This window comes from Phyllostomus hastatus, unplaced genomic scaffold (assembly GCF_019186645.2).
Source record: "Phyllostomus hastatus isolate PE091 unplaced genomic scaffold, TTU_PhHast_1.1 phas_contig_198, whole genome shotgun sequence".
NCBI classification, from domain to species: Eukaryota; Metazoa; Chordata; class Mammalia; order Chiroptera; family Phyllostomidae; genus Phyllostomus; species Phyllostomus hastatus.
The window spans coordinates 6032651-6057799 of NW_025333715.1; the positions used below are offsets into that span (position 1 = coordinate 6032651).

Here is a 25149-nt window from a genome sequence, read left to right on the forward strand (position 1 = left end):
TGCTCGGGTCCCCAGACAGCTGCGCAGAGGGGGTCAGACCTGCACCTCCCCTCCCCCCACCCCACCCCGGCAGAAGAGGGCACGGGGCACCTGTGGGCACCACACACCTACCTCACCATGGAGGGGTCAGTGCAACGGGTGTGCAGGGGGCCTCTCCTCCCCGGAGCTCAGAGCGGCACAAAATGCCGCTGCTCTGTCCTCCCCAGCTGTCCCCTCCCAGGAGTTGGCCTCGGGCGCTGTCCGGGCGGTAGAGGTGGGTCCCCGGCCCACTGAGCCTGCAGGCCCAGGCCTGGAGCCCTTCCAGACTGCTGGCCCTCGGCTTCTTCCGGGCCACGCATGGCCCTGGCAAGCTTTGGCGAGGGAGGGTGCACCACACAGCCACCCCTCCCCACCCTGGGCAGGAACCCCCACCTCTCCCCTCTCTCCTCCTGCCTCCCACCGACTCTCGGAGGGAAGTTTGGCTTCTGGAAATGAAATCACTCCGAAGAAACCACGCACCTCCCCTGAGGCTAGGAGGCACATGTGCGCTAAAAAGAGAAGACGGAGAACGGAAACGGGGGAAATGAGGGAGGCAAACAAAATCTGTAATAACGCGTCCAAGTTTAACCTGGCGTCGCATGGAAGTGGGAGCCGCGGTGGAAGTGGAAACCGGGGAGCCAGAGGCCCTGGGAGACCGTAACACATAATGACCCGGGGACCCGGCGGTTCCACCTCTGGGTAGAAAGACCCACAGAAAGGAAAGCCCGGGTCTGGACGGATGCGCCGCAGCATCAGGCCCCGCGGCCACAGCGGGAGACGACCAGGCGCCGTGAACGGACACACATGAGGTGTGGTCAGTCCGCACGGCGGAAGGTCGTCCAGCCCAGAAGGAAGGCAATTCAGACACAGGCCACGACACGGATGACCTTGGAAGACATTCTGCTGGTGCAATAAGCCACTCACAAAGGGACAGACGCTGCGTGACTCCGCCCCTGCGCGGCCCCTGGAGGAGTCACGGTCACGGCCACGGAGAGCGAGAGCGGAAGGGCGGCTGCGGGAGGCGGAGACGGGAGGGGGGCAGGGAGGGGGGCGGAGCCAGTGCTCCGCGGGGCGCGGGCTCTCTGCTTGCGAAGGTGGATGCAGGGGCTGGCGGCACAATAATGTGAATGTACTCGATGCCCCTGAACTGCAGGCTTCAACATGGTTAAAATGGTGAGTTTTAGGTCATGTATATTTTGCCCCCATTTGAAAAAAAACGCATGGCTAATACCGTGAGGGGCTGAGCGGCAGCAGAGGGCGGGGACACCCTGGAGCTGCAGGAAGCTCCCACGAGGCTCGGTGCCCGAGCTGGGGCCTGAAGGCTGAGGGACAGGCGGCCGTGGGAACCGAGGCTGGAGCGAGGGCAGGCGGGCAGGCGGGGAGTTGCGCTGGTCGCTGGGTGGGGCCCAGAGCACCCGGGGCTTTGCAGGCCTCCAAGCAGGTGCTGGGAGCCCCAGGGAGCCTCGGGGCAGGGCGGGGCAGGCCGGGCCAGGATCAGACTGGCAGGCAGGCCGTGAACAGCCTTCCCCAAGGACCAGGACCAGGGCGGGGTGGCCGGGTAAACCGGCAGAGCGCGTGCCCGGCTTTGCTGCGGGTGGCCTGGGCAAGTCACCGCCCGGCACAGGCTTGCCAGATTCAGCAAATAAAAATTTGAATTTCAAATGAGCCAAGGATAACTTTATAGTGTATGTCCCGAACATGGCATGAGACATACTTACACTAGAAAATTTGTTCATGGTTCATCTGAAATTCAAATTTCACTGTGTGTCCTATATTTCTCTGGCAGCTCTACTCTGCAGAGTCACCGATGCCTGTGCATGGCTATCTCCCCCTTGTCCTTGACTCCCCAGCGGGGCCTCCCCGACCACCTGGTGGAAGGCCCTCCTCCTCTCCCCCACCCCACCATCACTGCAGTGTGTGTCCCCCCTCCTACCCCTCTCTATTGCCTTCCCGGTGCTCCCAGGCCCCCATGCATCCGCTTGCTTTTATTAGCCGTCTCCCGCTCTGAGATACAGGTTGGTGAACTCAGCGACCTGGCGCTGCTGTATCCCCAGCACCTGGCATGGCCTAGTACATAGTAGGTGCTCAACAAATATTTATTGGAAGATGAAAGGGATGCCTCCCTGGCAATCAAGAAGGGGAGGGGGAGGCTGTGGGGGCACTGCGCACTTGCTGGGTGTGCCCCCCACCTCCTCCCACCGGCGACTCGCCCATCTCCAGAGATGTGCAGGGAGGGAGCTGAGCCCAGCCTGGCCCAGCTGGCTGCACCCCCCCCATCCCCGAGGACCAACCAGCCTCTTGTCCACAGATTCCCTTGACAGCCCTGTTACTATGGCAACAGCAATCTGAGTTCCCAGCGCTGGAAACAGGAGGACGCCTCTCTCCTGGAACCCACCACTGAGTCAGAGTCTAATTTTCACTGCAGCCATGATAGTGGCTTTGCACAACCGCACGTGTATTAGTGCTGAATGTCCCCATGTTTGTCTGGTTAACATTCATGAATTCGGGCCTAAATAAAAAGTGCTGATGGCTAAAGCTTTTCATTTTCTTCCAATGTTCCTGGGTGTTTTTGTTATTGTTGTTGTTTTTTATCTTTTTTTTTAAGTCAGTCACTCTCCTTGGCAGCAACTTGCGTTTAATCCCATCATTAATGGGTAAGGGAGGCGAAAACAAGGCAGGTCTGTCCCCAGGTGACCGACCCGGGGGGCAGGTGACCACAGCAGGAGAGCTTGGGTGATGGCTCCCCAGTGGTGGAGGGGCCAGTGTGGGCACCGGTCGCCCCAGCACCACTTCCCTGTGCGACCTGGAGCAGCCTGTCGATGTCCAGGGGACCGTCTCTGGACTGTCCGGGCCCCTGGCCTCACCCTGAAGGGCAGGAGGAGAGCCGCTCTTCCCAAGAACAGAGCCACCGGGACCTGAGCCCAAGGCGAGCAACCCCGGGTTCTGCGGTGTGCCCTGTGCTCCTTCCCTCCCTCCAGCAGGCGCACAGCAGTTTTCCTTGGCCGCGTGCGAGTGGGCTACCCCCGTCCTTGGACCCCAGAGTTCAGGCCGGGCCCATCAGAGCGTGGCGGATCCTGCGGATTTTGCCAGACTGTCAGGGAGAGCAGCTTTCGTTCACCTGGGGATGGCCCAGAAGTCTGGGCTGCTGGGGGCCACTAGGACAGGAGAGAAGCAAACGTAGAAAGAAGCAGAGCCAAGAGGTGGGGAGAGACAGTGTCCTGACAGCTGGGGCCCTTGATCCAGCTGCACCTGAAGCCAACACTTCCTCAGAGGTCTTTGGTTACTTAATTCCTTCCTGTTTCTTTCTTCCCTCCCTCCCTTCCTTTTCTCTCTCTGGCTCTTTATTTCTTTTATTCTTAAGCTCCTTTGAGCTGAGCTTTTGTCCTTTGCAGCCAAGAGAGTTCTGATAAGATGTATAATATGAATTCTGGAAAGAGCACCAAAGATGAGTAGGTTATTATTCCCATGTGACCCTTTCACCCAGGTCCAGTGTCTCAGCTACAGAACCAGAGTGTGCGAGCCAGGCCCTGCCTCCTCCCCAGCCCAGCACTCCCTGGCCCACACCCCGGCCAGGAGAAGACCCTCCCATGGGGTGCTGCTGTAGGTCCCAGACACCCCACACCCCCAGCCAGGGCATGATGGAGAACCCCACCCCTGGGAGACTCCCCCAGCTCAACACCCGCCTGCAGAAAAACCAGGACAGTCACACAGAGAAAATCTGAAATAGGCTTCTGGGTTTTTATTCAAAACAACACTGGTGGCGGCTGCCACTTGGTTTCTCTATGCCCGGGCCGTCTGGGCCAGCAGGGACCAGTGCCCTCAGCAGCTAGGAGGGAGGTCACTCACACCGTAGAAACTGTACAGCGACTGGGAGTGCAGTAGTCACAGCGGCAGAGATGGGCCAAGGGCTTCCCGGAGGGGGCGGCCTCCGCCTCCCCCTCAGGCCCCAGCTCACCCCGGCTCCGCCAGGAACACGGATTATTGCACAAAGACGAAAAGAGTATGTGTATCTGGGCTAAACAGAAGCTTCTAAGACCCCAAGCCCTCACACAGCACAGCGACGGGGGCTGGAGGCGACCCTGGAAACTGAAGACCCCCTGGGGAGGGTCTAGGGGGGAAGACAGGCAGACAGACGGGCTGGCACTGTGCACACTACGTTCTTTGGGGCGCCGCCCGGTGCAGGGGAAGGACGGGCAGGCGACGGGAGGAGGCTGTGGCTGGGGCAGGCCACAGCCCCAGCGGGTCCTAGGTCCATCTGCGCAGATGCCACGGTGCCTGCCAGCCGCCACTCTGCAGAGCCCTGCAAACAGAGAGCTTGGGGTGCTCCACACCAGGCTCCCCGCTCGCCCCAGGGCCAGGGCCAGGCCCATGGGGGTGAGGGTAAGGTTGTGCTTTTGTGATGGACAGGCTCTAGAATCAGGAAGGGCAGAGGGGCCATTCACCCCACCCTATCCATTTCAGCTGGTCCAGGCCAGCCAATCACAGCCTCGGTGTCCCCAGGGCCCTGGACGAGCACAGGGGCCCCCCCGGGAACCAGACCCGCCTCCTGTGACTCCCCAGGCAAAGCTTCTCTCCTCTGGGCTCGGTAGGCCCCACGCTGCTCTGTCCTGCCCTCTCCCCTTCGCGCCCGCGCTCCAGTAAGCCCCTTTGCCTGGACGGCCCTCCCCACGTGCCTGCCCGTTTTGGGACCACAAGGTTCGAGGTAAAGGGATGACTTCTAGTCAGGCACACCCGGGATGTTGTCTGCCCAGCCCTATGTAACCCAGTGACTCCCCGGAAATCACCCCCCTGCTCTGTACCCACCGCTCTGGGCCTCCGTGCGTATTAAACAGGGTGCACCTGGGCCCAGGAAGCGGGAGCCGCTGACAGGTGCCAGGCGCAGGCCCTCTGAGCCCAGCCAGGTGAGCCCAGTTAACTTCCTCCCTGTGGGCTCCCCAGGCCCCGCCGCCTGCCCCCTTCCAGGCTGCTGCATACAAGGCTCTCTCTCGAGAGAGAGACATGCTGACTTACGTGTGTGCTGCCCCCTCTAACTCCACTGCTGGGAGCCCCCACGGTGCTGGTGGGCAGGGTGCGCCAGCCAGGCCTCCCTGTGCCCGCTCCTCCCCCAGACGAGCATCCCACAGGGAACCAGTCAGCAGAGCAAGGACGGCTGGCCCAGCGGCTCCGGCCCTGTGCACAGCACCCCACCCCCCCACCAGGTGTGGGGACGCCCGGGGCAGAGGGTGATAAGACCCCAGGTCCACCTGCTCCCTGAGAGAAAGGGCCGGGCTGAGCCCTCACCCTGGAGGCTGCTGTCCCGGGATGGAGCCCAGTGCTGGGACCCAGGGTCTGTATCGTCACCGAGGCCCACTGTCCACCCTTTGGGGCGAGGAGAGGGAAGCTCTCGGGGTGCGGGGGCAAATCCAGGTCTGGCTGCCATACCAGCCCAACTCCATGGGAGGCCCCTGGCCGGGCTCTGCCTCCTGGGCCCGCCCTCTTTGAACGCAGGCCGATCCTCACATCCCAAGTGCTCAGGTGCTGGCCCAGCGCGGTTGGGGAGATGGGCGGCCTCTTTGCTGCCAGGGCCCTGAGGGATCCCGGGCTGGCCCCTCCACCCCGTCCCCACCTCCACCCCAGCTATTGAGAGAAGGGCTTTCCGGCCCACTGAGCTTAGGCCACTCATTACCTCCTCCCTTTGCTACAGTGTCCAGGCCCCAAGGGTGGCTCTGCCAGCCTGGGAGACACCCAGAGCCTGTCCAAGCAGCTACCCCCACCTCACGCCACTGGGTAGCCTGGCCAGAAGCCAAGTACTTTAAGGTCAGGGTTTGGGACAAGGACAGGCCCGCCAGAGACCGTCTGAGATCTCCAAGGCCCGTGGCCTGGTTATTGCTGAAGCGCAGCTGGGCCCCAGACTCGCCGCAGCTCCTGCCCCACGACTCTGCCGCCACGTTCCCAGCCTTCTTGAGAATGACCTACTCGCTTTTAAAACCTCAGCCTTGGCTTAGGCAATACGTTTGTGAAATCGTGGGTTGAGCACACTGCTTTTTTCCTAATAAACACTGAAATAAATGCATAACTCTTCAAAGAAAAAAAATGCCTGTCTGCGCATCTGTTTGAGTAGCATTTCTGCAGGGAACCTCACCTCCAGCTTTGGGAAGGTGGGGGAAATGAGACAGGTGGAGGGCGGGCTGGGGTCTCCAGGTGACAGGGTGGGAAGGAGCTGAGCAGCGGGGCTGGTCCCAGGCAGCTGCCCCACCCCTGCTCCCACCTGGAGGGTGAAAGGCCGTGGCCAGCATAGACCAGGTGGTGCCCTTGGCCTACGCAGGGCCTGCTCACCCCCCTTCACTGTTCTCCATCTCCTGCTGCCTCAGTCCTGCCCACAGCTTCCTGGGGGCAAGGCCACAGCAGACCCCGCCCTGGGAAGTGCCCGCGGGGACAGGGGCCCGCCCCCCACCCAGCCGTGGAGCGCTGTCCACCCCACCCCAGCCCTAAGAAAATACAGCTATCGCCCCTGATTTTTCTAGAGAAACACAACTGGGGGACTAAGAGTCCGTGGACTCTGGGAGTCTACAAAAGACTGTCCACGCAGCTAGACGGTCAGGAACAAGACAGACACCCCAATACGTGGGGGAGGGGTGGGGTCTTAGCAGCATCTCTTCTTGAAAGGAAAAAACGCACCCTGAATGACACCTCTTTTTCTGGGCCTGTCTCCTGGACCGTGGGACCCTCGGAGAACGGAGAGCCCTCTCCAAGCTACTCCAAACCCAGGGGAGACCCCCAAAACTTGGGGTGCCTAGGCCCCAGCAGGACCGTCTGCCCCAGGGCAGGTGTGGCCTGGGTCCCAAGCATCAGGCAACAAGCCCTGTCTGGGCCCCGGCCCGCACTCCCCAACTTTAGCACTTTCTGGAAGTCGTAAACTCTCGGTAAAAAAAATAAATATATATATATGTCTGTCTCTCTCTATATATATGCATACATATATATATACACATGTATCTGCACGGGAAGGACCACGGCCGGGCCACGGCTGGGCCCCGGCCCCCCAGACACGGCCCCACCGCGCTGTCGGCAGCCTGGCGCTGGCCGGCCCTGCTGCGCGGTGCCCAGGTTGCGGACCAAGTATTGCTGTCTCCCCCCAGGCTCCTGAGGTCAAGGAGGTGAGACGGGGCGGGCGGCGGCGGCGGCGGCGGCGGCGGCGCGGGGCCCCTGCGGCCCTCATCTCTTCCTCTTGCTCGCAGCGTCTGCGGGCTGCGGCTCTCCCGGGGGCTCCGCCGGGCCGGGCGGGTCCTTGCTGCGGTCCGCGGCCCAGGAGGGGCTCCGGGCCAGGCCGTGGGGTCCCACGGCGGCGGCGCGGGGGCGACCGGGGCCGGTGGCCAGGCTGCTGGTGCTGCTGAACCTCCGGGCGGGCGGGAGCAGCCCCGGCGGCGCGGGCGGCCCGCAGAAGAGGGAGGTGAGCGAGAGGCTGCTGAGGGTCTCCGAGTGCTCGCTGCCCCCGCCCCCGCCGCCCGCGCCGCCGCGGCCCGCGCCCTCCTCGTCCGAGGGGTCCATGGAGTCGTGGTGGGTGCATCCCGGGCTGGTGGAGCCCCCGCTGCTGTGGCTGCGCTGATGCGCGCCCAGCCCCCGCCGGCTGAAAAGGCCCCGGCCCCGAAGGCTGAGGCGGCGGCGGGCGGTGGGAGACAGGCCGGCCCGGGGGCCGGGGGTGGGCGCGGGCGGCCCCAGGGCGCACCGGGGACTGTCGCTCAGCGTCAGGCTGTCCTCCAGCGTGGTCTGCAGGCTGCCCGCCGAGCTGCTGCGGCTGGCCTCCAGGGACGTGTCACTCCCGGTGGCCTGTGGGGAGACACGGGGGATGCGAGCCGCCTGGCGTCCCCCAGCCCGCCCCCGCAGCAGCCTGCCCCCGGCGGTGACTGCAGCCCTCCGGTCCCTCGGGAACGCCTTCACAGCCCGCCCGGCGCCCCTGCCCACTCAGCGCTGGGGGCTCTCACCGCCATCGCCGCAGTGGCCTCCTCGGGGCCCTCCCCCCACCCGCCCCCCTGCTCTGGTCCTCAGGGGGAAGCCAGGGTCATCCCACTCACACCCAGCCAGACCCTGGCCTGAGGGCCCCGCCCCACCCCCACCTCTGCTCTGCCTGCAGCCTGGAAAGCTCCGCCCCAGACTCTCGGCCCCCCTCGGGCCGTCCCAGCTCCTCCGCCCGCACCGCCGGCCCACCCCACAGGCCCCTTCCTGCGCAGTGTCCCCCCCAGGGTGTGCCCCTGTCAAGCAGACAACACCCCTTGTGCGCTGGTTTCAGCCGTCCGTCCCTCCTCTCGCACCTCGGAAACATGCATGCTACACGCGACCCAGAGGCCGCAGGGGCAGGGACTCTGCGTTCGTGGCTGCCGCAGCCTCCAGGCCCAGCACACGGCCTGGCACACAGCTGGGGTCGCCAGCCCCCGAATGCACAAATGCCCGGAAGAGCCCCGGGCCCCGCCCTGCCCCCACCGCACTGTGGGATCTGGGGCAGCTCCCACCCGCTCCCTGACCCCTGAGGGTCTGCCCCCCCCAGAATGGGCTCCTGGGTCTGCAGGTTCCTCTGCGTGCCCAGGGGGTGGCCCTGGCCGATCCAATACAGGTGGCCCTGCAGGCGGAAGCCTCCCGTCCCCTAGACCTGCTCCCCCGCCTGGAACGCCAAGGCCCCGCTCCGATGCCCCCCAGCGAGGGAGCTCTGGGAGTCAGGGAGGTGCCGTACCTGCCGGAGGAGGGTGCAGTTGACACTCGGCGACCGCAGGGACGCCCAGGAGCCCTGCAGGGCGATCTTGGGGAGGGTCCCGGCACCGGCACCCTTCTCCTGCCCCTTCTGGCTGGCCGACACGGCGGGGTGGAAGAACTCCGCGGGCATGGGCAGGAGTGGGCTCGAAGGTGCTGCTGGGGAGGGAGGAGAGGAGCTGGGGGGCAGGCTCGGGCTGCAGGGGGGGGGACCTAACAAGCAGGCTGTGAGACTATGGGCAAGTCTCCCCCTCTGAGCCTCGATGTCCCCACTGTGAAAGCAAGAGAAAAATGGTGAGCCTGCCCGTGTCACTCCTGGGAGGACAGGCACTGGGCAAAGGCACAGCTTTCGGAGCCTGGAGCAGACCCGGCTCCAGGACCCCTGGGTTCCTGCCTCTGTGAGACGGGGACCGGATGCCTCCCCTGAGGGGTGGCGGGTGGCGAGGACCAGCAAAGCAGAAGTCCTGAGTGCCGCCCGCCAGGGTTTGACGCCCCACGGGGCCTGGCCGGGCCTGGGGGCCCATCCAGGATGGTAGGTAGGGTGGGCGCTGTGCTGGGTGGGCTGAGCTGACAGAAGGGCGCTGCTGGGTCTGCCCGGCCCGCTGCACCGGGGGTGGACGGGGCAAGGACGAGGTGAGGGCAAAATGGGGGCCAGGCCATGGGGGTGGCAGGGAGCCGCTGCTCACGGTCCCCTCGGTCCGTGCCTTCCAGGGTGAGGATGGGATGAAGGAAGTGGGGAACGTGTACCCAAGGTGGTGGACAGCCTGACTATCCCCAGGTGCAAGGACTTCTGTTCTACGGCATCTTATGATTTAAGGAAAAATAAACAAATGGTTAACTAAGGGGGGATGAGGTTTCATTCGATCAGAATGGCTCTTGGCCCCAGCTGGTGTGGCTCAGTGGACTGAGTGCCAGCCTGCAAACCAAAGGGTCGCTGGTTGGATTCCCAGTCAGAGCATATGCCCAGGTTTCAGGCCAGGGCCCCATTTAGGGGCGCACAAGAGGCAACCACACATTGACATTTCTCTCCCTATCTTTCTCCCTCCCTTCCCCCCTCTCTAAAAATAAGTAACATCTTTAAAAATAAAAATTAAAAAAGAACGGCTCGTGGGTCAGTCCTGCGCCCTGCCTCTTGGTTGGGGTCCTCGCACCTCAGCCACTGTGTCCAGTCCAGGGGCCACTGGTTTTAGGGGAAGTCCCTGGGACAGTCACTGCACCGCCAGCCCCTGGAGGGGGCTCGATGCCAAGCCAAGCCCCTCCACACAAGACTACGGAGATGAGCTCAGCCCTCTGTCCCCTTCCTCAGCCAGTGCTGTGAAACCAGATTCCCGTCACCCTCCAAGAGCACCCGAGGCGGAGGTGAGCCCTTGAGATAAGCAGGCCAGCTCTGTCCTCTGTCCCGGTGCCACAGCCGAGCCGGAGACCCAAGGCACAGCACAGGGTGCGGAGGGAGCAGAAGAAGGAGGAGGGAGCGGACGAAGGATAAACGTCAGCACGTTTTGTTGAAGGGACGGAGCGGGCGACGGGCGTTCTGTGGTCCAGCATCACGGTGTGCGAGGCTCCCTGGGCGCAGGCCTCTCAGATTCAGCTCCAGGGAACCCCTCAGCAACCTGGCGGCTCTCTCTGCTCAGGGAGGGGAGCTGTGTGTGCCCAGCGTGGTTCTCCTTTTCCCCGCCGCTCCTGGGAACCACAGCAGGAAGCCCCCCTTGGCCCAGGCTCCTGGTATAATTTTTTTCTCGTCTCTGTTATCGTTTGGCTCTTGATCTTTTATCATTGTTACCTCGGGCCTGAGATTGCTATCTTTTATTGTCAGTTACTTATCGGTTTCTTTCCCGACTCAATACAATAGCCTGGGAAAAAAATCGCTGAGGACAAAACTCAACCAGTGGCCTCTGAAGCAGCCACCCCAGAACGGGGCTGGGGGGCGTGGGGGGGCGGCCCCACCCCTCACCTTGGCTGCTCTCGTGTTTCAGCCAGGACTGGACGGGGTTGAACGGGACAGCCTCCATCTCGCACAGGAAGTTCTCTGGACCCGAGGACACGGCCGTGTTGGACAAGGGGAAGAAGCATTCACCCAGGTCCCCTCCAAGCCCGGGCTCTGGCGGGTCCGGCTCCTCCTGCAGGAAGAGGGAGGTAGATGGGTCAGGAGGCGGCAGAAGGCGCAGGGGCCGAGCCCACCACAGCTGCCTGCAGGCCCCTGACCCACAGTTCTTTGCTTGGGCAGCTCTTGGTGCCTGGGATGGCCTTCTCCTCACCCTGTCCACCTGGCCAACAACCGTCACCTTCCAAAACCCAGGTGACAGGGCCCCACCTCCAGGAAGCCTCCCCAGTGTCCCAGGCAGGTCACAGTTTCCTGCTCACTCCCTTCTTGACTCTGAGATCCTTGAAGGCAGTGGAGGGTCTTCTTACTCGGACAAAAAATATCCAAGGTGACAAGGAACACCCAAGGCCACTCGATGCCGTGCACACGGGGTCCTGGCTGAACGTGTTGCTGTGTGACCTCGGGCAAATCACTGCGCCTCTCTAAGCCCCACTGCCCCCATCGGACCCACGAGAGACGAGAGTCGGGCACACAGCAGGCGCTGCTCAGGTGGGGTGCTGGGGGGACGCGGTGTCCCGGCTGGGCAGGCGGAGGCCAGGCTGCAAGGGTGGGCCCGCTCACCTTGCTGTCCTTAGGGCGAAGCGGGCAGGCTGTGGGGTCCTCGAGACTCAGGTCATCGCCCAGCAGGATGGATGAGGACCTGTCTGAGTTCAGGGAGAAGGCTTCCGTCTCGGCCAGCTGCACCTGCGGGGAGAGGTGGCCGCCTCGGGTCACCTGTGGAGCTGGGACCGGGCAGGCCTGGTCCCCCAGAAAGGTGCAGGGTGGTGGCCAGAGAGGTCCAGAGACCTGCTGAGCGCGAATGGTATGCCCACCCTGAGCAGGCAGCCCAGCCTAGGTGGGGGCTGGGCGGTGGGGGAGACACGATGGCATCTCGGCCACCGGAGCTCCAGGCCGGGGCTGGGCCAAGGGCAGCTGAGTTGCATGAGCTGTGAACTCCAAAGCACGGCCGCCTGCCCACAGGCCAAGTGTCCCGGGAGGCTGGCCAGCGCGAGCAAGTCCACGGGCAGCTCTCTGCCCAGAGCTAGGCTTTTCCCGCAGGCCAGCCCACTGCCAGGCGCCGGCCTCACCTCCTGCTTGTCGTGATGGCACCTCCGGCAGCCGGCCGGCGAGGAGTAGTGGTGGAAGATGGAGCCAGACAGGTTGTCGATGATGGTCAGTTCCCCCTCCAAGGAGTCCTTGATGATTAAAGAGACGCTGTCCAGCCACAGATTCTCCTAGGCGGACAGGATGGGCGGGGACAGGTGGGATTATCACTGGGTGGGGACTGCGGGGTGGGTGGGGCACAGCTGCCCTCCCGGTTCTCTGCACCTGTGGCCCGGTGGACCCCGGGGCCGACGCATTTGTCGCAGGAGCACACAGAGCTGAGCAGCAGGGGCAGGGCCCGAGGGACAGAGGTCTCTGCCCAGGCCACCCGGGCCAGCTTCGCTGGCAGCCCCCAGGCCCTGCCCTCGGGGACCCGGCCCCTGCCCACCTGGGCTGGAGAGTAGCAGTGCCGGCACAGGCGGCCTTCCGAGTCTCCCCCGCAGCCGGGCCCCCCCGGCGCCCGGCCCGGTGCACCAGGGGAGCTGGCAGGCGGCCGCGGGCTGGGCCCGAGGCCCTGGGCCATCTCCAGCTCGAGCTCCGCGTCCATCTCGGCGTCCTCCTGGGCCTCCTTGTTGCTGTCATCCAGGTGCTTCATGAGCACCGCCACCACCACGTTGATGAGCACGAACTGGGCCGTGAGCACGAAGCTGACGAAGTACAGCGGCGACACGAACTGCAGGCTGCTCAGGCAGCTGCGCTCGTCGTGGGTGCAGTCCCGCAGCGTGTCCTGGGCGGGCGTGGAGGGCGGTGAGGACCTCGCTCCTCGGGCCCTGCCCCCACCCCGCCGCCCCAGGCCGGAGCCAGAGGGCCTCCGCTGGGTGACGGGCAGGGCAGGGCTGCCAGGGCCCTGGCCCCCGGAGGAGCAGTGACTTCAGTCCCCTCTGGCCCTGGGGGGAGTCACGCCCCCCAGCACCTGAGCACGGGTCTGAGCGCCGGCCAGCAATTAGGGGCGGACAGAGAGCGCTGGCCTCCTCTGCACCTCACCGCGATGTCCGGTCGTGGCCAGGGTCTGCTGCGCCTGGGCCCTGCCCTCCCGTCTCGTGGGTCATGGGGCGCCCTGACCGTGGGGACTGTCACCAGCGCCCTCATTCTCAGAGCCCGGCCTGAGCTCTCCCTCCACAGCCTGCCCACAAGCACCTTCATGATCCCGTTCCAATTGTCGCCGGTGGAGACCTGGAAGAGCGTGAGGAAGGCCATGCCGAAGTTCTCGAAGGTGGCGTGCCGGCTCATGCCCTCGCACGGGTTCTCGTCATTGCAGACTGCAAGGGAAGGAGGTCAGCCGTCCCGCGGCACAGCCCGTCCCGCGGCAGAAGCCCCTCCCCTCCGCCTCCTCTCAGAATCCCCACTACAACCCTCGGAGGTGCGTGCGACTGAGCCCAGCCCACAGACGGAGAAGCTGAGGCTCAGGGAGGTGGCACCCACGCCGGGGCTCAGGCTGGGGTGAGCCCAGCTCCTCCTCCAACCCAAGGATCAGTTCCAAGGGGAGAGGACGGGGTGGGCGTGGGCCGGCCCCCAAGGGAGCCCTGCCGTCTGCAGCCCATCCTGTATTGCCCTGGCCATTCTGCCGGTAGGGGTGGCCCTGGCCCAGATGGACACTGGCTTGTGGGGCCAGAGGGGGCATACCCAGGGGTCAGACAGCTGGGAGGCTCCAAGTCAGGGCCCGTGCACAGGCCCAGGGCAGGCATGTGGACCCAGGCCAGCATCTCTCAAGCTCCCAGCCACACGGGAGGGGGTGGGGTACGGATGGCAGAGGGCCCTCATCCACCCCCCATGGCCTGCTGCGAGGACATCTCCCCAAGACCCTGATGGGGCAGTCCGGGGTGCTCTCAGGCCTCCCCCCGACAGCTGCCCCTCAGGCCCAGCCCAGCCCACCCCCCAGGCCCACGTCACTCACCCAGCTTCCCGAAGAGCTCCACCCCCAGGGCGGCATAGATGAAGAAGAGCAGCATGAAGAGGAGGCCCAGGTTGCCCACCTGTGGAGACAGCAGGTGGGGCTGGGCAGGGCCGGGGGAGGGCCGGGGCGGGCAGCAGGCTCCGGGTGAAGGGCAGCCTGAGCGTCAGGGCAGCTGCAGCATTTCACCAGGGTTCCGTGTCCGTGTCTGCCACTCCCCGCATGGCCCCCTGGGGGGCAGGCTGGGCCCAGCACAGGGCACAGGAAATAATGAACCGTTTGTGACGCCTTTACTGTCAGTGGCCTGGGTCGAAGCCCGTCACATTCACGGTTCACTTACTCCGCACGATCCCCCATGAACTCTGTATCACCCCCATTCTCCAGAGGAAGAAGGAAACATACTGAGAGGTGAAGTGCCTTGCCCAGGGTCACACCACTAGCACACTGTAGGCCTCAGATTCACACCCAGCCCGCCGACCCCTGGGTCCATGAAAACAACTGCTACTCTGCACACTTGTGCATGGTTAGTGCCATCCCATGGGCGAACAGAGAGAGGAAGGAGAGGAAGAGAGAGGTGCCTCCGCAATAATGCCACCTCTTCCACGAAGTCTGCCCAGATTCCTCCAGGCAGACTGAGATGCAGCCTGACAGGGAGTATAACCAGTATGTCCCAGCCGCGGTCTCTGCTGGCCTGGGAAGGCCTGGGGAGCAGGAGCACGGCTACATTAAATCAGATCCGCTCTCTCAGACTGGCACGGAGCCCGGCCGCACAGCGGACTGGGCACGGGAGAGGCAGTCGTGCAGGCCTGCGGGCCCCAGAGCCTCCCGCAAACCCGGCCACCCCCGACCCACAGCTCCTGTGGGAGGACAATGTCCCAGATTCCAAACCTATTTCCAATCTATCCGCATGCCAGAGACTGCCCTTCACGTGTGCTGTGGATAAGGTAAGGCTCTCACACGCTCCGGCCCTAGAAATAACGAGCCGTCTCCTAGACCCCGCGGAAGGCCCGCGGGACGGAGTCAGAAGACAGTCGACGAATCGCTGAGAAGGAGCCCCGTGCATCACGGCCTCCGGATGTCCCCTGCTCCGGAGGAGGAGGCTTCCCTCCGAACTGCTCCACAGTCACACCGGCAGTGTCTGACTAATTAAGTGACGCTCGTTCATTAATAAAACGGGCACTTGGCGAACACCTGTGAGGCCCCGGCAGCCGAGGGGAGCGGAGCATGCGTGAGTGGTGGCCCTCGGCCCTGGCCTGCCCCGCCCCGCCCTCTGCAGGACCCAGTCGGCCCATCGTTAGCCAGTGTCCACCTCCCCTTTCCTTTCTCTTTCTTTTTAATTTAATGTATTCATTTTCAGAAAGAGGAGAAGAGAAGGAGACAGAGAGGGAGAGAAGCATCGATGGGAGAGAGAAACATTGATCTGTTGCCTCTCACACGTACTCTGACCGGGGACCGAACCCACGACCCCGGCAGGCGCCCTGGCTGGGAATCAAACCTTCGACCATTCAGTTTGCAGGACGACGTCCAACCAACTGAGCCACACCCGCCGGCGTGTCCTAAGACCCAGGTCCCATTCAATGACTGTTAACTATTTTAAACCTCGCAACACCCTTTTGAGATGAACACTGTTATTACCCCCCATTTCATAGGTAAGGACACCAAGGCACAAGAAGTGTCACATGCCCAGGGTCTCACAGGGGACTAGGCTTTGGCCCCAGGCAGGGTGGCTTAACTCTGGGCTCCACCCACTTCCTGTCTGCACACCGCCCCCCCCAACCAAGCACTCACCCCCATATTCCATGTAGCAAATTCTTTTGAAGGGATTTAGTGTCAAGAAAAAAACACATCTCTTTGAATGAATGCCCCTGCTTTCCATCCAGACCTGGTGAGAGTTATGCTGCTTTCCCTTTGCAACTGGACTGCTGGGAAGCTCACACCAAACTTGAGAACGGAACTCACTAACGTTCTTAGCCCAGGTCACTGTGAGAATTAGCTTTGCTTTCACCTTCCTTTCCCTGAGTTGTTAAATCTTTTATCCTCATTTTTAGTAACTGTGCCTTTTTATTTTAAGATGCATAATGTTCCTTAACACTAGGTGAGTCATGGTGAGTAAATGAATGAGTGTGAGGCTCACTGCGGAGCAGAGGGCATCCTGGGGGGAGGGGGAGGCGGAGCTGTAAGTAGCCAGGACAGCAGGGAGGGAGAGACTGGGACGCGGCGTTCCCAGGAGGATGAACGGTGACCCCTCGGGGGCCCTGGCCCTATCTCCCTTCCACTACTGATGGGGTGCGGGGTCAGGGGGCCGCTTTCCTAACTGCTTAGATCTGTGCCTGGGTCTTGTGCTGTCCCCCCACCAGAATGTCAGAGCCTGTCTGTCCACATCACCACCCCCTTCTGCCAAACCACCCAACGAGGTCAAGCTCCAAGTCCCTGACACCTTCCCTGGTTCCCCCCGTTGTGTCAGGGCCGCCTCTCTCCCAGGCACAGTGCGGGACCCTCGCCACCTTGCTCTGAGGCCTCTGTCTTCCCTACCAGCCTGGTGACTCCTGAGGGCAGAGCGTGGGTCCCCAAGAGCCAGCCCGGGGCCCGGTGCAGAGCAGGGTCAGAGAGCAGCTAGTGACGGCAGGAAGGAGGAGGCAGCGGGGACCTGTTCCGTCTCTCGCAGCCCCAGCTGGAACTGCTTCCCGGAGACCAGACGCGTGCTGGCTCTGGGCCGGCTTGGGGAGAAGGGAAGGCAGGGCCCACAGGGCCCCCGGGACCCGAGTCTCCAGTGCCCAGTGGGACACCAGAGACAGGCAGGAGGGGTGGCCGCAGGGGGCAGCTCTTACCTGGGGCAGAGCTTGCACCACCGTGTCCAGCAGGGCCCGCATTCCCGTGGCCATCTTCAACAGCTTCAGCACTGTGGGGGACAGGCAGCCGGCCCACTCAGCCCAGGCCGGAGGGACAGGTGTGTGTGTGTGTGTGTGTGTGTGTGTGCACTCGCGCACACATGCGTGCGCACGCTCAGTGTGCAAATGCCACGAGAACGTGGGTGCAGCTACAGGGTGAGTGGGGTGTGCATGAGAACGTGTCACACAACACATGGACATCAGTGTAAAAAAGTCCTAGAGAGGGAGGGCACGCCCAGTGGGACCCGAGGGGTAGAAAGACTGTGAATGAGCACCTAATTCACCGCGATGACACAAAAGGGACCAGCCGGGGTGTGCCCGCGCCCCTTCCTGTGGCTCGGGAGGGCTCAGTGTCCTGCTGAGTTTCTCCGCCCCCACCCCCACCTCGGGATCTGGGGGAGATGGGCAGGTGCAGGGCGGGGGAAGAGTGACAGGCACCTGGGTGAGCATTGAGACAGCAGGTGTTTGAAGGAAGTGGGGGGACGGCCTTGGGGGCAGAGGGCAGTCTGGGAGAAGAAAAGGGGTTGTAAGAAGCGCTGAGGCCCGTGCGTCCCAGCTGGTGCTGGGGAAACGCCGGGGAGGAGCCCCGTCTGCACTGGCTGCCTTCGTCCTGCTGAGACCCCTGGACCGAGTGCGGCGTGACCGGAGGCGGGCGGGGGTGGGGTGGGGTGGGGGGCGTGTGCTGTGCGGAGCAGCTGTGGCCGGGCGCTGAGTGTGCACACACACGGCGGGGAGCGTCTGTCTGTCCGGTGTGAGCTCCTCCAGTGTCCCTGCCCATCCTGGAGGCCTGTCCCGCCCACCCCACCCCCCCGCCCCCTCCCGGCTGCCCTCCACCCTCCGCCCTCACCCCGGGCGATGCGCAGCACCCGCATGATGCGGATGATGGTGGGGTTGATGGGCAGGGCCGCGTTGATCTCGATCTCCTCCAGCGTGATGCCCATGACCGACAGCAGCACGATGGCCAGGTCCAGCTGGTTCCACCTGCTCGGGCGCACCACAGAGGGAAGCAAAGCGAGTCACTCTAGCGCCGACAGGCCTCGGGGCCGGGGGAGCTTCCCAGCTCTCCACCCTCCGACTGTGGCCGGCGGGCATGCGAGCCCACCCTCCCTACGAGCTGCTCCAGACCCCCCTAGGTCCAGCTCCCTCTCTACCCCCGGACAGCCTCCCATTCCTCAGGCAAGGGGCTGAGCAGGCTAAATAAACATCTGTGGCCGCCTGCAGGGGGGAAGAAATGGCTCTCTCTGACTTCAGGCTCTGAACTTGACCCTGCCATGCCTTCTGTGTGGCCTAGGGCTAGTCTATCGACCTCTCTGAACCTTCTCTGCTCCCTCTGAAGAGGAGTGGGGCGTGCCCTGCTCTGTCTGTGGCGTCTGGAAGACCCACGGGAGGAGTACTCAGGGGGCTTGGTGGAATGCCCCGAGCCCACCGGGCAGGACCGGGACTACCTCCCGTTCAGGCCTGTAGGGTGCACCCAGAGGCCCGGGCCATCAGCGCACAGGCACCTCTGGCTGCCCTGGGCTTCCCCATCCCGCAGTGCCCTCTCTGCCGCCGTGAGCCGGCCCAGCCACTCACCGGTCCTTGAAGAAGCGCCTCAGCCCAAAGGCCACCAGCTTCAGCACAGCCTCCAGCACAAAGACCGTGGTGAACAGGTAGTTGCAGTACTTGAGGGCCGTCTCCAGGGACTGTGGCGGGGAGGCAAAGAGAAGCATGACCCAGGCCCCAGGACCTGCCCCCGCCTTCCTCTGGTCAGCAGGCCTCCGCCCACCCCTAGGAGGGGGATGGAAGCCATTCACCTTCGGTGCAGTGGCTGAGGTGCCTGCCTTTGTCCCTCCCCTCTCACTAACTCGCACTACTTCTTTCTCGCGGCCGCTCCCCTCCCCGCATCTCTGCAGGTCTGGCCCAGGGAGCCCTTCCTGGAAGCAGCGCTGGGCCACGGTGAAGGGTCATGGCTAAGAACCAGACGGCCCAGACTTACACGCTGGCTCGGCACCTAACTCCTTGTTCGCTGTGGCTTTGGGCGAGTCCCTCGACCTCCGAGGGACTTGGCTTACCCACCCGTGGCACCAGGACCTCGCCCCAGAAAGCGGCTGTGAGAAGTAAGGGAACTAGCAGCCCCGCGCCAGACTGAACTATCGACGTAGCACGGGGTGAGCGTGAGCTATTATTATCCCACTTCTTCGCGTTCATTCGGAAGCTCTGCAACCGCTGCTCCCTTCCGCTCGCGGCTGCCCTCCTTTCCCTGCGTGTGTTGCTGTCCTCTCCCGTCGTTCACGCGAGACACTAACCCCTCACCCGGGGCTCTGCTCCCCTCTTGGTGCCCCGGCTCTGATGGGGTGCACTCGCCCCCACATGCCCCTGGCCTGCCCCTTACGCACGCTGCCGGCCACCAGCTGGGAGCTGGCAGCCCTCCCCGACCTCCGCCTTTGCCCCCAGCAGTCCTGCCCCCCAGGCTGCCCCTCCCCCGGGCCCCACTCGCCCGGGGAGCAGTGGAGGCCACGTGGCGGTCCTTGAACACAAATCAAAGGTCCAGCCCGGCTCCACTACACACTGACTGACCAATCGGGGCAGCCCTTTCACACCTCCGAGCCTCAGTGTCTTCGTCTACAAAGCCTGGAGCCAGCCCCCTCTCCCGCCGTAGGGGCGCTGCTGCGAGGGTGGGAGTCAGAGCTGCAGCCGCCTTGCAAAAAGTCACATGAAACGCTCCACAGCGACTGTTACCCGTGCTCAAGGTGGGGCCCAAATGCCACCTCCCCACTCACCAGAAATGGGAGACCTTTCTCCCTGGCCTTTCCCTTTTGTTCATGTCCTGCCAGGCCGTGAGCTTTCTGGACAGAGGCCCCGGCCCGGGGGAGGGGGGGTGCTGCTCAGGGCCTGCTCCCGGGGCGGGGTCCTGCTGAGGCCCCGCTCCACCGGGGACCCTGGGCTGGGGTAGGGGCTCGGGCTCACCGTTGGCTGGTTGTAGTGCTCCAGGGACATGGTGACCACGTTGAGGCAGATGATGAAGGTGATGAAGATGTCCAGGTAGTGGCTGGTGCACATGGAGTGGATGAGCAGCCGGGTGGGGCAGTAGGTGGCATAGTACGGCAGCCGCTGGGCCTCTGCCGGGGGAGCACGGGGCAGTGGCACAGGCCGCAGAGGGTGGCCACGGCGGGACCAGGACGCGGGGAGGGCGAGGCCGAGGGGAGGGAGGAAGCCAGGGGCAGAGGCGTCAGTCCCCACAGGCCCTGGGAGTCAGAGTTAGGTCCCCTCCACCCAGCCAGGGGGCCACAGGGGACATGGGTAAGATGTGGGGGTGGGGGCAAAGGTGGCAGGACACAGATTCTCCCTCTCCACCCCAAAGCGCCCACGGCAGGGGCTCCGGGCCTGCTGTGGGTGGGGGACAGGGGTCCCACAGCTCAGGGTTGGCATCCCGTCAGGCAGACACTGGGGACGGGGCAGGGCCAGGGGCCCAGGGGCCGTATCCGTTGTCCCTTCCAGCTCCAAAGGCCCAGAGGCTGGTGCCAGGCCCCGCCCCCGCCCCCGGGAACATCAGCCACAGAGGGCAGAGGAGGCCAGGGCTGAGGTGGCCCCTGCCCCCCAAGCCGCCCACTCACTCCGGCGCTTCTTTTCCAAGCGCCGCAGCCGCTTCTCCTCGCGCCGCCGCGCCTCCTCGGCCTCCTGGTGCTGCCGGCACTTGTGGAAGTTCTCCACCACGACGCCCACGAACATGTTGAGCACGAAGAAGCTGACGATGAGCAGGAAGGAGATGAAGTAGAGCAGCATCCAGGGGTTGTGGTTGGCCACGGGCTGCAGGGAGCCAGACGGGCTGAGGCAGGCGGACCCGGCCCTGCAGGGCCTGCTGGGTGGGGGCGGGGGCGGGGGCGGGGGCGGGGCCCGGGGCTACCGCGTACGTGCGCCTCAGAGACACGGAGAGAGCCTGCCTCCCAGGTGGCTGAGGGGTCTGAAGGGGGAAGCTGGTAGGAAGTGCCCACCCTGGCCTGGCAGGAGTTAGGTGCTCAGCAAAGAGAGCCCCTCCCCTCCCCTCCCCTCCCCTCCCCTCCCCTGCTGCAGCCTCCTGGACACATACCCACCTGTCTTCTTCTTCCTCACACCCACGTGCCCAACCACCCACTCACTCACGCATCCATCCTCCACCCACTCATCACTCATGACCCACACCCCCCCACCCACTTTTCACCCACCCGGAAAGAAGGCCGCCAGCAGGGGGAACGCACATCCCCGGCGGAGTCTGGGGGGGTGTGTGCTGGGGGGTGGCAGGCAGGAGTGGGTAGACAGACTCGGAAGTGGAGGGGGATGCCGCCAAGCACTCTCATTCCCTGCCTGGCCCCAGGAGGGGCCCCTGCTCTCAGGGGGACCTTGGGCACAAGAGCTCAGGCCTCCCATCGGGGCCCGACTCCTCTCTGACCCCTTTCCACCCACCCTGCCCTCGAATCCACGTCCCTCTCCTGCCTCGGGCCAGCTCTGCTGTCCCCACTGCCCGCCAGCTCGGCCCCTCCCCACCCACAAGGCCCTGCGCCCCTCCAGGCAGGGGGCAGCTTGGAGGGCTGTCCCTACGGAGCAGGGCCTTCGTTGAAGCCAATGGAACACGACTTTGGCAGCCCAAGGGGTGGCCCTGCTGGTGGAAGAGTCAGGCCAGGGTGCGGAGGGGTGAGCCATGGCGCAGTGGGAGACACTGGAGCCGTGGGTCTGCTGGTGTGGGTTCCAGGCCCCTGGCCCCCAAACCACCGTGTCCCTTCCCTGGTGCCCTGCTGACCTGGCCCCAGCCACACCCACCTGCTGGTCCACAGCGACAGCATCCAGTCCATTGTACATGATGTTCACCCAGCCGTCCTTGGAGGCCAGGACAAAGAGTGACATCAGCGCCTGGAAGACATGCGGGGGTGGGGGGGACATCGAGGTGATGAACTCAGGCAGCTCAGGTGACATCTGCCCCCCCTCATCTCTCTATGGTCCTGTGCCTGGGTGGCCGAAGGATAAGAGGCCTTCTCCATGTCGAAGGCAGAGCTGTGCCCTCAACGGACAAAGCGTTTCTGAAGACCTACTAGGTGCCTGCCATAGACCCTGCAGGCACTGCTGCAGGAGAATGAGCACTGGACCAGGAACCCTGGGTTCCGGTCCCGGCTCTGACGTTTTCACTGGCCAGGGCCCTGACCGATGCTCAGTCGGCTGAGCCTTGTCCTGCAAAGTCAAGAGGTGGCCAGTTCAATTCCCAGTCAGGGCTCACGCCTGGGTTGTGGCCCAGGCCCCCGCTGAGGCACGTGCGAGGGACAACCCATCGGTGTTGCCCTCACCTCTCGATGTTTCTCTCCCTCTCTTTCTTCCTCCTCTCCCTTCTCTCTAAAAATAAATAAAATCTTTTCTTTTAATTAACTGGGCAAGAAAATTCATGAGCTCTCGCCCCTCGCAACCGCAGGATGGAGCTAATACTTAAAGGGCTGCCGCCAGGTTTGCTGGGAGAGTCGGCTGCGACCTCAACCTGGAAGGCTCCTCACAGACACGGTGTCCCTGCTGCTGTCCCTCCAAGCTTGAGCCCGAACACCCCTGGACGTGGGAGGCCCCAGAGAAGTTGGGAGCCCTGGGTCCCAGCCCAAGCTCTGCCACTAAATGGCTGTGTGACGTGGGGCAAGTTCTTTGATGTCTCAGCTTCCTTGTCTATACATGGCAATAATCACCGTCACCAATAGGAGATTTGGGGACAAGGTGATCCCCAGGAGACAGCCAGCCAGGGGACTCCGACCCAGAGAGCAGCCAAAGCATCCGCAGTGTCCCTTCGACAGGGCGGCAGGCTGGTCCTAGAGGACCCAGTGCAGACCCCCATGTGCAGCGGGCGCTCAGCAAAGGTTCTCTGAGCTAGGCTGACCCAGCGCCATCCTCGTGGAGCCCCGGCGTGGCGGGTGTTAGCAGGCTCACCGAGGGTCCAGACCAGCAGAGGCTGCCCCGGAGGCACACCCCCTACTCCGGACACCTTTCCCTCCCGTGCTCCCATCACACTGTTCATCTGGGCCGGGGAGTGAGGCTCTGGGCCGGGTCCACAGTCCCGCCCTGGCCCCTCCTTCCTACCCGGCCAGGGCTCAGACCCGCCCTCTTCCCTTCCAGCGGCTGCTGCGGTGCTGAGGGCTGCCCGGAAGGGGCTCGGGCCCAGGAGCGGGGCAGGGCAGCAGACGCAGGGGAAGCCCTCCTTGCCAGGGGGATACAAGAAGCTCTCGCGTGCCGGGGGGCAAATGTCCCCGTAGACCCTTGGATCGCAGCGGCCTGAAGCGCAGGGAGCCTGAGACAGGGAGTCCCGGGCCTGCTATCCCTGTCCCCGTCTGTGGACGAGGACACGGAAGCCCAGCGAGTGACTGGACACACCCGAGGACACGCAGCAAGGAGTCGGAGGCCCCAGACCATGCTGCCACCCCCGGTGGCTCTGCGGGCCGAGAGCACCCCGCTTAGGGGCCGGGGCATCGGCCTGGCATCGAGCACACTCCGACCGGGAGGGCCAGGACGCCGCACAAGTGCTGGGACCCGGGCCTGGCGCTGGGTCAGGGGTCGGGAGCAAGCTCATCAAGGCCCCCTCAGGCCTTCCCCCAGCTTCTGGGAATATCTTTTTTAAAACATCTGTTTTGCCAACCGTTCCGTTGTTAATAACCTGAAAAGGCGCTGCTTCTGGAAAGTCTGCAGGAGGTGAGGCAGCGACTGTGTCCCACTTCCTGACCCCCTTCCCCTGGCCACTCACTGTCCCTCGGTGGCACCCCCTTGGCCCATCTCCCAGGAGGCACGGGGAGTAGGGTCTCTGGTCACGTGGGGTGCGAGCTCCAGTGGGAACCAGCTGGAGGGTCCCAGCAGAGGGGCAGGGCATGGGCCCCTGGACGCATGGACCCGGACCCCGCTCCCTCCCCATCTGCCATATCTACCCCCCCCCCCCAAGGCCTTCAAGAGTTAGGAGCATTTGGCGGGGGAGGCGAGGAGGGGGCGGTTCTTTGTAGGCAGCCAGCAGGGGTCTCTCATCTGGGCTGCGGCCCCCAGTGGAGGAGACTAACAGCAAGTCAGGACCTGGGGGGGGTCTGCCTGTGACGGGAGAGCACAGCTGAGCAGGGGGGTGACGGGAGAGGACGCCCACCGGGGCCAGGGCCTGGGCACGCGTGAGCCTCTGCAGGGAACGGCACAGCCAGGACTCGCAGCCACCCCAGGGTGACTTTAAAGTTCCCGTCGGCGTCCCCCGTGGGTGGGGGGGACCGGGAACCAGCGCCCCCTGAAGAGCCTGTGAGGCGCCAGGCGCTGGGCGCTGGGCGGGCGCTCTGCGCTCAGGAGCTCCAGCCCTCCCACACCTGCACGGGGGCGCTGCCCCTGCCCGTTCTGCAGAGGAGGAAACTGAGGTTTGCAACGGGGACATCACAGGGCCAGTCCTGGGAGGGCGGGTCTGCAGGCTGGCCCACACCCCCAGGCCGCTGGCACTGCAGAGCTGCCGCCCCAGCGCCCGCGGTGACGGGGCAGGGACGCGGCCGGCGGGCGGAGCTCACCTGGCCCAGGTTGTCGAAGTTGTACTTGTGATGGACCCAGCGGTAATTGGCGGCCATGCAGTCGGAACGGTTGGTGATGTTGCGGGTGTCCACGCCGAGACAGTGGTAGAACTTGCCCTTGAAGAGCTGGGGGAAGGGACACAGGCCGAGTGACTGTCCTGTCGGCACTCCCGGGGGTAGGGGTGGGGTGCGAATAAGAAGGGGAATGGCCCCTCAGGAGGCGCCTCGTCCCCAGTCCATCGGTGCACAGCCCGGGCCAAGCACTCAACCACACCATCTCCCCTGCCCCCCAGCGGGAGGGGGGGCCACTCTCATCCCATCTCACGGATGAGGAAACTGAGGCCAGGGTGACAGGTAACGGTCTCCAAGTCACTGGAGGTTGAGGAAGCGCCAGAGCCAGCGTTCACACCCCGGTCTGTCTGATTCTGGGCTCCCCACAGACCCGAGACCGGACCCAGTCCCTGCACTGCAGGCGTGCGCAGGGGCCCCGAGGGAGAAAGGTGTCTGCATGTATCCCCAAGGGAGAGAGAGAGTAAAGGGACCCTCCCCAGGGACCCAAGCCCTCTCCGTGTCAACCGCCGGGAAGGGGCGGGGCCACTGTCCACGCGGGGTCCACTCCACTGTGCATCTCTCAGCAGCCCCAAAGCGCACCTGTGCCCAGGGCTCCCCACCAGTCACAGCCCCACACGCGGCACCAGGTGAGGAAACTGGGGCCTTGAGGCCCCGACACTCAGCACACAGGAAGGGTGTCAGCGCCGCTCGGACTGCAGAGGACCCGGGTCGCTCCAGCCTTCCCCATCACACACACTATGACCCAGCCCGCTCTTCCCGCCCAGCCCTGAGGCCTGTGGAGTTCCTGGGCTGGGCTCCGCACCCAGACCCACGGCAGCTCACGGCCCTGCCTGCATCGGAGGCCTGCCTCCCGGAGCCCCGAGCCCGGAGGTG

The 25149-nt window shown here is 64.3% G+C and overlaps 1 protein-coding gene across 2 annotated transcripts in view; it reads right to left on the reverse strand.

Annotated features, from left to right (window-relative positions):
* Nucleotides 1-3755: 3755 nt before the first annotated feature.
* CACNA1I (calcium voltage-gated channel subunit alpha1 I) overlaps nt 3756-25149 on the reverse strand; it is a 93023-nt gene continuing 71629 nt past the window's right edge. The window contains exons 22-36 of one of the 2 annotated variants that reach the window (XM_045834944.1): nt 24205-24330; nt 21476-21565; nt 20296-20488; nt 19649-19800; nt 18275-18384; nt 17550-17683; nt 16643-16713; nt 13818-13896; nt 13061-13182; nt 12312-12650; nt 11908-12054; nt 11402-11524; nt 10691-10856; nt 8723-8898; nt 3756-7824 (exon numbers count right to left, since the gene is read on the reverse strand). In XM_045834944.1, coding sequence (XP_045690900.1) covers nt 7213-7824; nt 8723-8898; nt 10691-10856; nt 11402-11524; nt 11908-12054; nt 12312-12650; nt 13061-13182; nt 13818-13896; nt 16643-16713; nt 17550-17683; nt 18275-18384; nt 19649-19800; nt 20296-20488; nt 21476-21565; nt 24205-24330 — 2640 coding nt within the window. In that variant the 3' untranslated portion in view covers nt 3756-7212. The remainder of the gene's footprint in view (nt 7825-8722; nt 8899-10690; nt 10857-11401; nt 11525-11907; nt 12055-12311; nt 12651-13060; nt 13183-13817; nt 13897-16642; nt 16714-17549; nt 17684-18274; nt 18385-19648; nt 19801-20295; nt 20489-21475; nt 21566-24204; nt 24331-25149) is intronic. The other variant, XM_045834943.1, reaches the window with a different exon arrangement.